Below are 13,751 nucleotides of genomic sequence, written 5' to 3' on the forward strand. Positions count from 1 at the left end.
TAATTTTTTTAACTATTTTGTTTAACGAATTTTTTGTCATTGTTATTTCAACTTTTTAATTTCTTTTTTTAATTTTCAAATTTATTATTTTATAAAAAAATACTTTATAACTTTTATAATATTACAAGAAATCACCCATTTAGCAATTTAGATTATATTTAAAAGCCTAATCTGTTTATAAAATAGGTTATGTTTTTTCTATATTACTTTTTTATAGTAAAATAAAAAATATAGTTATGATATCACTTAAAAAATATCTTTTTGAATATTAAAAAGATCACTTATAAAAAGAGAGAACATTTTTCAAAAATAAAATAAAAAAATAATTAGTTCTCTTTACCTAATTTTTTAACTTTAATTTCTTAAATACGTTTTTTTTTTGTATTTTAGACAAGTTCGCCATATTTACCGGCAAACTCTATAATTTATATAGATTTTGCCTAACCTCTTCAAAATGCTTTTTCAAAAATATCATATTGGATGAGGGAAAAAAAAAGTTGAAAGGTTAACAATGACAAGTATTATCATTGTCTTCAAAGTATATAGGAATATACAAAAATAAATTGGACGGAATTCACTGGGGGTAAGCAAACTCACTCTTAAAAAAAATGGCATTTCTGAAACTAAATTTAGAATAATAATTATTTTATTTTATTTAAAAAAAATCCTAAAAATAAACTTTATTTTAATACATATGAATATACTTTTCTTACTAAAAAACGTTTTTCAAAAGTGTTTCCTATGCTTAGTATACGCTTAATGAAAATTTTTCAAGTTACTGAACTTACCCGCCATTCGAATTCACAGAGGTTTTCTTCTTCACCTTCCTTCGTCTCTCGCCGTCGCCGCCACTCACCATCTCCGTCTCGTGAGCTCACCGTCGCAGCTCACAATCGTCGTCTCGCGCGCTCACCGTCGCTGCTCCCAATCGTCGCAAGCCTCCTTGGCTCATCATCGTAGCTCACATCGTCGCCTCGTCGCTCACCATCGTGCACTCACTAGATAATCATTCTCTGATTCACTCTCTATCTTCTCTTTCTTGCTCATTACCTCACTTCTTCTCTCGTTTCAGTGTCGAAGAAGGTGCGTGTGGCTATGATGATGAACAACAATGGCCAAACGAGACAGAGATGGTATGTTTCGTTTTTCCTAAATTTGGTTCTGTGAATTGGGGAGGTTCTGAGATTATAGGGTTTTTAAGTTTGGGGGTTTAGCTTCTGATTGTTAGAGAAGGTATGTTTCTGATTGTTATGGTTCTAGGTTCTGATTGTTAGAGAAGGTATATTTAACTGCATTTTATATATAATTAAGTGCTGGATTTGAGATTTTTGTGGTATAAATAACTGAATGCCCTGGTTTAGATGGTCAAACTCGTAAGGAATTGTATATTTCAGTGGAGGTGGAATAATTGAGGAAAAACATATATATATAATGAGAATATATAATGAAAAGTGAAAAGTGCCTTTTTGATTAAACATCCAGTCCGATTCAATACTCTTTCAAATGTCGTGATTCATTCTTGTGCAACCTGCAGGTAGCTGAAGTGAGACAGAGAGTTTCTAACATGGCAGGGGTTACGAAAGAGGAAGTTCGAATTGTGGCATCTTCCTATCGAATTTGTCCTTTAGGGGCTCATATTGATCACCAGGTACTTAAGTATATGTCTTTCTATTATGACAGTACAATTTTAACTCAATGATTGATCTTGAACACAAGTTTTATCAGAGACGTGATTAAGCAATGCATACCAGAGCTGTTTACTTATTCAATTTCCTGGCAGCTTTCTCATGTAATTTCCCCTGAAATTCGAATGTGTTCTATTCCACTGTTTGATAAATGGTCCTTGGGATTTTATCTTGTATGTGCTACTTGTTCAGGAGATTTTGAAGAGCAAGTTCGGTTCAGGTTTATCAGTGATCATAAAGTCTTGTTGTTTTCTCCTAAGTATTTTGTTGAATTTTTCACCCCATCACTTGTAAAATTATCCTGTCAGCTGCATTCACTCGGATGTGTGCCACTTCTGTGGAAACAATTAGTCTTACAACTTGGGCCTAGTGTCAATTGTGATACTAACTAGCTCGTTGGCATTTCAACTGTCAGTTATGATCTTGTGTTATTCTCATTTTCATTGTTGTATCTTTTCTTACCTTCACTTTATATTAAAAACCTTGTTTGGCTAGGGATTTCTATGTATATCCTTGCTGCCTACTCCAATTATGCATTTTTTTATTAATAATATGCTGAGTTACTTATCCAAAAGTGGGGAAAAAATAATTTTCTGCAGACTGAACTGAAGCAATGAGGCTTGGTATCAATGGACCTTGGATCACCAAATCATATCTTGAAATGATCCTTGATAAAAAAAGGTTGGATTTGGATACACTTTGACTTTGTTTTTTTGCACTCTATGACTTCTCAATTAATTGAGTTATTTTTTATTATTTGATATTATTTCTTGTTATATATGCTGATGAGTGATGACTGCTTCAATAGGATAATTGTTTTGAGGATGATGAGCCAATTGGCTAAGCATAACTTAACAAAAGCAGATTATATTAATTATCAAGATAAGAAGAAGCTCAATTTCCTTGATGCTAAACCTGATGTTGTTTTCTTTTTACCACTTACAGGTGTTTCTCATCATAAGAAGGCGCGTGGTTGTTTTTGATAAATTCCTACAAAACATGTGCATGTTTACACAAGGATTAACAGCTTCAATTTTTAAAAAAAAATTTACTAATATAAGATTATCTGCTTGCTTTAGAATTGTCTGAATTGGTTAAATGTGAAACTCTATCTGATATATCAATGTAATATAAACATTGTTAATTGTTAAGTTTTGTTATCCTTTTCTTGCATAAGTGATTATTATTTTTATTCTTTAGTCATAAACTTTGATATTTGAACTTTTATGAACTTGTTATGTATTATTTTTTCAGAAATGCCATCCTCGATGCTGATTAGTCACTGATTGAGAAGACTGAAGACTAGAAGAAATACATTTGTGCCTGGAAGTCAAGGCACTGCAATCATTGCACCAAAACCAATTCGCGCGACTCCTGACCTTGTTACCGGATTGGAGGATTTGTCTCAGCCATGGACTCGGTCCCTCAACTGATCAAATGGCTATTTGCTCGCAAAACCTCTGTTAAATTGTCTTGTAAAGTTCTAGTCCAAACACAGTAGGAGGGGAGGGGGGGGAGAGAGGGGAGAGGAGAGTTACCCAGAAGAGCTTGTTTGTAACCTGCATTCTGTATTATACATTTATTTTTATTATATAATATTTGATTAATTTAATTAAAAATACAGAATTATATATATGAATTTAAGAAGCGTAACCTCCGAGAATTGGCAATGTTTGAATAGGCATTTTCCACTAAAGCGTCTCCCAAACAAGAAAACGTAGCCTTTGACAAAGGCTTTTTTTTTTCATTTTTAGCTATATTTTTCAAGATTTACTGAATGAGTGATTTTTTTAGTAACAAATCCTAATTGAATATAAAAACATGTGCATAAAAATTAAATTATTTTAAGATTTATTTATTTTCTCACTTTTTTTACTTATTTAAACTTAACAAAATTAGTTAATAATGTGATTTTTCTAATAAAATCTTGACTTTAAATTTTCGTTTTACATTAAGAAATATATCTTTTACAAAACAAATTTAAATCAATTTTTGATTAGAAGGCAGGCAGTCGCGAAAAAGTTTGTTTCATAATCAGATCAAGAACTAAAAAATAACTACCAAAGACAACAAATCCCACATTATCATCATTCTTTAAATTCTTAGCTCAAGAATGGAACGCTTCATCAAGCCATTTCTGACCTCAACCTAAGTCCCTGCCTCTGCCTGTAAGCCTTCTTTGCTTTCAACTCATACGCTTTTTCATTGGCTTTCATCTCTTTCGAGTTTGAAGAGTTGCTGCTATTAACTTCACCTCATCAAGCTAGGAAAGAAGCTCCACATCCTATTAGAATACTTTCTTTATTTAGTTAAAAGTTTCCAAATTTACATTATACAAAAATTAAAAGATTCTAAAATAAAATTTTGAAGATGAAATTTTTCTGGATTTTATCCATAATTTAATGTAATCTAAACCACTTTAATTTAAGAAGTGAAGCTTATATTAAATGTAATCCTTGTGGAAGTTCCCTTAATTTAATTTAATCTAAACAACTCTAATCTAAAATGAGGATTCTATAAATGTGTTATTAAAGGATTAAAACAAACGAAAGAAACTCTCCAAGAAACCAAGAAGAAGAACAAAGAAACTAAGAAGAAGAAGAAGGAAAGACTTACAGAACGCAGGAATGATTGCAGAGGAAATAGATGACGCAGCAATAATTGAAGAGGAGCTAAATGCTCTTTTAATGATGGATACCAAGGAAATGAAGATGATAGAAGATCTGTTTGCCTCGGACTTGGACGATAATCAACAGCTGCATTCTTGGGATAACACTCTTTCAAACATGGATATGGAGTATAACCCAGAAAAGATGAAAGAGGAACTGGAAGCTTTTTTCATGATGGATACGAAAGAGAACTGGGAGGAGACGGAAGCTACCAAGCATTCTCAGCCTCAGCTCCAGCCGAATACAACGAACATTGAAGAGGAATGTGCTATTGAAGTCGGTGTTAATCAACCACCTGGGCTAGAATATCCGCCTCAGCCTTACGGTCAGTCTCTGCCTCTGCCTCTGCCTCAGCTAGAATGTCCACCTCAGCCTAGCTCCCAGTCTCTGCCTCTGCCTCTGCCTCAGCTAGAATCTCTGCTTCAATCTCAGCATCAATCCAAGTCGCAGACGGATATAAGCAAGATGACAGAGCAGTTTTTCAATGACACTTGGGGTTATCAACCACCGTTAGAGATGATTGCCGCAGTGGGTGGTCATCAACCACTTCAATCTCAACCGCAACCTCAGGTCTGGACTTGGGAGGAGAACAAAGCCTTTGAGTCGGTTATCGCCAATTGTTTCCAGGATGCTATACACAATAACTGGAAAACCGTGGCTGCTCGCCTCCCTGGAAAGACTCCGGCACAGCTGCAAGAGCGATTCTTGAAACTGATGACCGACGTTAATGCTATCAAAAACGGTAATCCTGAGAACATGAACATCATGATACCTGTGCCTGCTACCCCATTGGAACACAGCCTTCTCTCCATTCCCGTCGTCAATGCAACACCACCACCTCCACCGCCTCATTGGACTCACCATCAGCATCACAGGTTGCTCCTCTAAATATTTTCATTCTCTTTTTATTTCTTTATTTATTTTTTCCTCATACAGATATATGGATACCCTATTTTTCTGTTATGTAAATATATCTTGGTAATTTATCATGGTAGGATGGAGGCATTGATGCCAGCGGCAGACATGGCAGTGCCAATGCATATTACCTTACTGTCATCATCAATGTCAGGTGCAAGAAGAGAACAAAACCAACATGCCAACAGCAACATAATCCAACATGAACCTTTACATGCGGCTTCTAGTAACAACAATAAACGGCAACAAACAATTCATTGGACTTTACAAGAACACAAGTATGTATTAATTATATGTTCGTCCTTTAAAGCTCAGAAAGAACTTTCTTATAAATTCTGCTAATCATTCATTATATCAAACTATCTCTTTGGCAGGTTGTTTCTCCAAGGCTACGAAGAATTAGGAAAACAATGGTCAAAAATTTCAAGTGAATATGTTAAAACAAGAACTTATTCACAAGTTGTTAGTCACTCTCAAAAATTCTTTAAACGCCAGGAGAAAAGAGCTAGAGGAGAAAATTTAGGAAGAAAGAGTATGCTTGACATAACTGATTATAGTACGTGGTTTTTTCACTATTCTTAAAATTATTTAATTTGTTACTCTAAACTCTTTGAATTATTTATTCATGGTAGTTATCTTATTTTAATTAATATTTTATCTAGGAACTATAACATAATATGTGTATTTTATTGGACCAAAGAAAATTTACGAAAAGAGGAGGAAACTACTCAAGCAAAAAGTTTTAGTAGTATATTTAGTTTGGTTTAATTATTCCCTTAATTATTTTTCTTTTTTAAAATGTGAATGTATGCCAATTTAACATTAGTAGAGGGTAGCATATGGCTTAGTTTGATTAATGGTGTAGGAATATTGGTATGTATAGAATAATGGTGTAAATATTGAAATATTTGATCCCCTAGCTCTCTTGTTCTGATGGCAATGCCGAAGGAGTGGTGGGCTAGGTTCTATCTAAGGTCTCGATGGCTTTGTCGAAGAGATTTTAGGTGGGAACAAGGTATCTTTTTAAATAATTATTAGTTTAAAATATATTAATATATGTGAAAACTCTTTGAAAGTTTTTTTATGATAGAATATAGAATATTAATATATAATTTTTATCATAAATATTATATACATACTAAAAATTAGTCACTAAATTAATCATCATATATTATATATAAATACATATATTATTTAATTTAACTTTACTTCTTAAAACATATTAATTATATATTGTTAAATGCTAACTAATAAAGTTAGAACGATAACATTCATAATAGCTACATGTTACAGGAGATGGTTATTCATTATGATTTCACATTTCTCTTAAATTCTATTCAAATTGATAATGTAAAAATATTAATTTAAAGTAGAATAAGTATAACTCTTGGCAACTATTTTTTCCTTAAGTTCAGAATAATGCACTTGCTTGTGATATACAATGATCATTATTATAACCATAGTAACTTTCATCCAAACCACAATTTTAATATTCAAACAAAGATTCAAAATGCTATCAATACTAATTAAGATGACATTTCGAAGCCTTTTTCATAATTGAATCTAAGGGGTGTAAGTTACCGAACCGAATTGAAATTTACCGCAAAATTGAGCCGAAATTTACAACAACCGAATAAAAAACCGAAAAAATCGATTTTTTAATTTTTTTCGAAGTAAACCGATCGGTTCGGTTCGGTTTTCGATTAGCTCAGCAGAAACCTAATCAAACCGAACTGAACCGAAGAAGTGGCTTAGTAATGCATTGAAATGGAAATTTTAGATTTAACAAATGTGTTTGTTTTATATTTAGTTGTTGGAATGAATTGAAATTGTGTTGAATTTGAATGTAATGTAATGTTATTTTAGTTTATTGATTGTTTTGAACATCATTTTATTAAGATTAATTTTCTATTAGTTAGAATTTAAAAATCGAAAAAACTGGCCGAACCAAACTGCTTTTGATTTGGTTCGGTTGTTGTACAGACAGTAAACTGATTGGTTGGTACCCTGTGAAAACTGAACAGATCGGATCGATTGGTTTTTGATCCAAAATCGAACCAAACCAAACCCATAACACCCCTATTTGAATCAATGTTCTGGTATAAATGAACAAGCAAGTTCATTGAACTATCTCCAAGACCTAGCTCAACTCAGATCAAACAATTAAAGGCTGAGTGAGTAGCTTTACTTTCGTTCAGAATCTGGTGTTAAACTATAGATGAAACAAAATTGTAATATATATATATATATATATATATATATATATATATATATATATATATATATATATATATAGACATTCATAAGTTTACAATGATAACTAGTTAAATAATTAAAATTACACTAATTAATTTACATGGATGAGCTCCCACAAAATAATGTTGGTAACTATAGTGGGAAGCGCAGGTGTAGGAAACCAAAAATTTTGAGACAAATAATTGATGATTCTCATGTTGTGTCTCCAAAGGCACAAAATAATGTTGGTGACTATAGCGAGAAGCGCAGGGGTAGGAAACCAAAATCTTTAGTACAAATGGTTAAGGATGCTCATGAATCATGATGTATCCCCAAAGGCACAAAAGATTCAGGACTAGTCGTGGTTAAGGATTTTCATGGTGTGTCTCAAAATCATGTTGGTAACCGCAGGGGTAGGAAACCAAATGGTTTGGGAAAACATGCTGTCAAGGATTCCAATGGCGATGGCAATGCCTATGTTGTGGAGGTTTCTAAGGCACAAAACAATGATGGTAAATATAGCGGAAAGCGCAGGGGTGGGAAACCAAAAGAATTGAGAAATGATGCAGTTAAGGACTCTAATGGCAGCTGCAATGGCAGGGCTTCAGAGGCAAAGGAGAATGATGGTGAGACACCACAAAAGAATGATCACATTCACCCTCCATCTGGCATAGAAATAAAGGTAAAGGAGGAGATTGAAGAGGATGATGACGATGCACTCTGCAAAAGAAGGCAAAAGGTTCCAAGTGTATGTATATATGAATTTACCCTTACCCTTTACTTTGCATTTGATATTATGCCTTTATGTGTTGCTTTGCAGTTGAATTTGGAACATTATTGGCATGATGATAAAGCCAATGCAACGAAATACACAAAGTACAGAGAAAAACTCATGCAAGAGCTGGAGAAGCCTTACTGTGAGGAAGAGTATAAGAAGCTTTTTAAATATATGAAACATAGAAAGCTAGTCGAATACCATAAAGAGCATCGCAGCGGCCCTAGGACCTGTAAGAGAAATTATCTTGGGAAATCTCTTCTTAATCATCATGTTGGTAAGTTGAATTTTCAGTCCCTCCTTTTGATATGCAAGTATCTTTGTATTTTTGTCCTTGAATAGTCGCCAAATGAAGCTAAAAGCTGTATCCTTCAATTTGAATTAGCACTGATTCATTCACTACAATCAATTATTTTAATAGAACATGGAATCACTTATAAGTGACAGAGAGTACTTATCTTACCAGGATGGTCCTTAAATACAAGAAATGGAAAGATGCTTTTGTCTAGCTTCATTAGATGTTTCAGAAGACTAACAACAATGAGTTATACTTATATGCTTATCTTGCAGGTCTGAACAAAAAACTAAAATCAGTTAGTGGTGATTATCCTAAACGTCTGACCCTCTTACGTGGATTTGTTTTTTGGTTGACGGTATGTGTAACTTTTTATTACAGCATCCTGCACAATTTAATTTTCTAGCTCTTCGTGCCCTGCTCAACTAATAATGTTGATCTGTCTGCTTATCCACCTAATAACATGTATAACCATAGTGCAAAATAATTAGATTCTCTGGGAACAAGATAGAAGTTTTGCTACATGCCATTCATCACTTAAGGAAAGTTGGAAATAATGAACAATCATGTCCTATAAAGGCTCACATATTTTACAATTAATGGTATTGAACAAAACTTTCAAGAATGTCTTGACTAGTTTGGAGCAGTTTATAAGTTACTTTGCAATCAATTTTTCTTTTCCAATCTATTTCTACTAATTATGTAAAATATTCATGTTATTATTCATAAGTATCTGTTTTTTTATTTCTTTGTCCACATGATCCTATTTCTAATAATTCAGAACTATATTTCTTGATAGTCTTGCATGTATGATAGAGCTGATAAATTATGATAACTCTAAGAAGTTAAGTATAGCTGAAAACACCCTTTAAATCACTAAGTTTTCTCTAGCCCTTGCCCTTTCTATAATCTATATAGTACTGTTCTTCTAACTACTCGCAAGGAAAATGTTGGTCCAATAGTCCAAAATTATAACTCTTATTTTCTCGATAGACTGTCAGAAGATTATTGCTGGTCTATTTTTGCGGATAATTCATCCTTTCCTGAATCAAATGGGAGTACAGAACTGGAAGGAATAGGTAGAATGATTGTCAAGAAGTGTGATGGATTGCCCTTAGCTGCAGAAACACTTGGACGCTTGTTGCGCTCCAAGCATGATGTTAAGGAATGGAATAAAATACTATCGAGTGACATTTGGGAATTTTCTGTGACAGACAGCAAGGTTGTTCCTGCATTATTAATAAGTTACTATCATCTGCCTGCACATTTAAAACGCTGTTTTATTTATTCTTCATTGTATCCAAAAGATTATCAATTTGATAAAAATGAATTGATCATGCTATGGATGAGTGAAGATCTTTTACGACAACCAAAGGGGGGAGAGACTTTAGAGGAAGTTGGTTGCGAGTGTTTTGATGACTTGGCTTCAAGACTATTTTTCAAGCAGGTCGACGATGATGATGATAAGTATTTTGTGATGCACGATCTCGTGCATGACTTGGCTTTTCTTGCTGAGAATTTTATTGTAGATTATCAGAAGAACTTGGTGAAAAGAAAGAGATGAGTATTCTAACTTGCCATTTATCTTACGATCATTCAATCTCTAAAATAAACTCCTATAATAAATTAGAATCTTTGAGGACATTCTTGTATATCAATCATAGTCCTTTTTTGATTAGGCAAGAAAGCACGTTACCTTGTGACAGATTATCAAAGAATAAATACTTGAGAATTTTCTCACATATTGTCAAAAAATAAATACTTGAGAGTTTTATCCTTTGATAAACTTGGTACATTTACTGATTCAATAGGCGAATTGATCCACTTGCGCTATTTGAATCTCTCTCGAAGTGCTGTTGAGACATTGCCAGAATCACTGTGCATGTTGTATAATTTACAGACATTAAAGCTAGAATATTTTTTGAGCTGACTACCTTGCCCAATGGCATGTGTAATATTGTGAATTTGAGGCATCTAGATATAAGGGGGGCTCCTCTAAAAGAAATGCCAAAAGGAATGGGCAAATTGAAACAGTTGCACATTTTAAGCAACTTTGTCGTGGGCAAGCACGAAGAGAATGGAATCCAAGACTTAGGAGGGCTTTTAAATCTCCAAGGATCATTTGAGATTCAGAAGTTGGAGAATGTTAATGATGTCAATCAGGCAAGGAGTGCAAGGATAATAGATAAGAAGCACATTGACGAGTTATTGTTGGAATGGTCTTCAGGCGATGATATGGTTTCAGACACACAAACTGAAAGAGGTATACTCCACGCGTTGCAACCGCACACTGGCTTGAAAGTGTTGAGAATCTATGGATACAAAGGTAACATATTTCCAGACTGGATTGGGCATTCCTTCTACAAAAACATGACTCGTGTATATCTTTTGAATTGCAAAAATTGCTGCATGCTGCCTTCACTTGGACAACTGCCATCTCTTAAGTCCCTGCGCATTGAAGGTTTTGGTCAGATCAACTGTATTGGTGATGAGTTTTACAAGAATGAAGACAATCATTCTTTGCATATTGCTCCTTTTCCCTCACTGGAGATATTGGAATTTCATGATATGGCATGTTGGGAGGGGTGGCACTTACCTGACTCACAAGCTTTTCCTCAGCTCAAGCGGCTTGGAATATCAGATTGTCAAATGTTAAAGGGAGATATGCTTAATCACGTATTAATGAGAATCATTTCTTCCTCATTAGATGTTTCGAAAGTTCGTAAACTAAAAATGCAAGGAGATAATGATGGATGGGGCAAAGATATGTCACTTAATGGGAATAGTTTATCAATTAGGGGATTTGAATCTGTGGTGGAGTATGCATTGAAGGCAATGATCATGCACCATCTAACTTCAGGTTGTTCATCTGCTATATACTTGCAAGGCAATTATTTACCCAAATCTTTGCAAAAACTCACAATCAGGCATTGCAGAAAAATGGAATTACTCCAGCAACAACACGAGTATGACTTGGTAGAGTTACAAATAGAATACAGTTGCGACTCACTGACCTCGTTGTCATTGGATGCCTTTCCCAATCTCAAGAATCTAGATGTATCATGGTGTAAGAATCTGGAATCAGTTTCAAAGTCAGAGCCACCACACACTGTCCTTCAACGTCTCAGTGTTAGCTTCTGCAACAAGTTAGAGGCATTGCCACATGACATGAGTACTCTTTTCCCCAATTTACAGTCTCTTGACATACAAGGTTGCCCAAACATTTGTAGGTTGCCAGGGAGAGGTTTAAAGCCTAACTTGAACTCACTTACTGTGGGAGGTTGTGAGAAACAGTTGAGCAGTCTATGGTTGATGAGCAACTTGAGCGCCCTCACTCATCTTACCATTAATGGTTCTGATTGTGATAGTGTGAAGTCATTTCCAGATTGGGGTTCGCTGCCTCGCCTTCCATCCCTTACCACTCTACATATCAGTAAGTTTCATAATCTGGAGACATTGGAGTGCAACCAGCTTCTCCACCTCACCTCCCTCCAATGTTTACACATTCAACAGTGTTATAAGCTGAAGAATATGGCGGTAGAAAAGCTGCCTTCCTCTCTCTTTCAACTTCAAATTGTAGACTGTCCTTTGCTGGGAGGATTATGCAAGAACAAGCATCAATGAATTTGGTCCAAAATTTCCTACATCCCCACCATTAAGTCAATGGAAACTATTCTGAGTAGAGATTTCTTAGCAGGTAATTCTCTAACCTTCATCTTCATGTTTCTCATGGTACCACAATTAAATTTACACATGCGTAAATTTCCTTTTCCTTCAAATATTTTTTTTTCTCTTTTCTTTAAACAGCAACAACCAGTTGAACTGATATGCCAGCTGGAAAATTTGCATTCATTTCTTTCATTTATGGGGAAGCTCTTAGTTTGCAGTTGTAGTTAAAGAAATATCCATTGTTAACTCTGAGAAACAGTCATTGTTATCTATAATTAATACTTGTTAACTCTCATATTTTATTGAAAAAAAAATCATATTTAAAGAGGTATATAAGAATTACCATGAATCAACAATGGAAAGACAGGGAATATCTTTTTTGTGTATCCAACATTGGAGTTTTTTTTTTTTTAAAAAAAAAAAACAATTGGATAAATCAAATTGGATAAATATAGTATATTATTAATTAAAGCTAAGTGGCGGCAGCACATAAAACATAACTCAGACTCAGAGTAGTGATGAATGCTTCCATGGTGTCCCTTTGGCCACTTAATACCATTTTCCCAACTTTCCAGATCCTTAGCAAAATCTGGTATTCATGTGTGTCTCCTTCATATCAAAACCAAGAAACATTCAAGGCTATATATATTAATATATGCCTCATCACTCAACTTTCTCTCCTTTTGTTAGACTTGGTTGAACTAAACCATTATTAGCATTGCCATCGTCATCAAATATCATGCATAAATAAATACATAATTTTTGGAAGGATAAGTTGCAGTGATTCTATCAGCAACAATTTCCTTCCTATCAACATTTCACTCAATGGTGTGTGCAGTTTGTACATATATCAAACCAATGGCTGTCATTTCTTTTTTTACTCTAAAATCAAACCAATGATCCAACATACTTGTGTGTGTGGTTTTTGTGATGACAAACACTTTATGTCTTGAAATGTTTTTTAATTTGTGTTTTAGGAAGTACATTTGAGGTTTGGTAACCATATCTAAATTATCTTCATTCAATCAAAAGTTCTTCAGAAGAGGTGCTCTGTAATTTTAGCTTCAGGTTGGTATAGTTACTCTATTCCTCCTTACAATTTACTTTTCCTATTTTTGCTGGAGAAAGAAAAAGAGATTATGATAGCTTCAATTTCAGAAGGAATTAGTTATAATGTATATGCTAAACTAAATGTACTATAAATATCAACTTAATTTTGGTTCTTTAACTGCTGCCAAAGCTGTTACAATGCCAAAACTGCAATTCACTGGTGGAGCTTGTAAATTTAAACAAAAAGATCTAACATTTATAATGCATTCAGCTTTATTACATGAATTTATAAATACAGCTGTAATGTGGTTCATTAATAAAATCTGTTATCAAAGACAATCTTGATAAGCTTTCTCGTTGTTGAACAAAATATTAGGTCTGGGCTTTGGCTGTTTGATGGCTTGTGGATTCTGCTGGGATTGTCAAGCTTACTAGCTCCGCTTCTGAAAATTATGTGA

At 34.0% G+C, this 13,751-nt stretch overlaps 1 protein-coding gene and 1 long non-coding RNA gene across 2 annotated transcripts; both read left to right on the forward strand.

The window, feature by feature from the left end:
- The first annotated feature begins 759 nt into the window (after positions 1 to 759).
- Positions 760 to 3,188, forward strand: LOC110268679 (uncharacterized). The gene is made up of 4 exons (XR_015905305.1): positions 760 to 1,133; positions 1,535 to 1,648; positions 2,285 to 2,366; positions 2,940 to 3,188. It is a non-coding gene; the product is annotated as an uncharacterized LOC110268679 (long non-coding RNA).
- Positions 3,189 to 10,590: 7,402 nt separating this feature from the next.
- On the forward strand, positions 10,591 to 12,198 carry LOC107626753 (putative disease resistance protein At3g14460). Its single transcript, XM_016329657.1, has one exon. It carries the CDS (start codon positions 10,591 to 10,593, stop codon positions 12,196 to 12,198), a length of 1,608 nt encoding a protein of 535 aa, XP_016185143.1.
- The last annotated feature ends 1,553 nt before the right edge of the window (positions 12,199 to 13,751 follow it).

The sequence above is a fragment of the Arachis ipaensis genome, chromosome B2 (genome assembly GCF_059453495.1).
Source record: "Arachis ipaensis isolate K30076 ecotype BB chromosome B2, ASM5945349v1, whole genome shotgun sequence".
Taxonomy (NCBI): Eukaryota; Viridiplantae; Streptophyta; class Magnoliopsida; order Fabales; family Fabaceae; genus Arachis; species Arachis ipaensis.

Coding starts and splice junctions, on each gene's coding strand:
- LOC107626753 (XM_016329657.1), top strand. CDS start 10,591: ATGGGCAAATTGAAACAGTTGCACATTTTAAGCAACTTTGTCGTGGGC.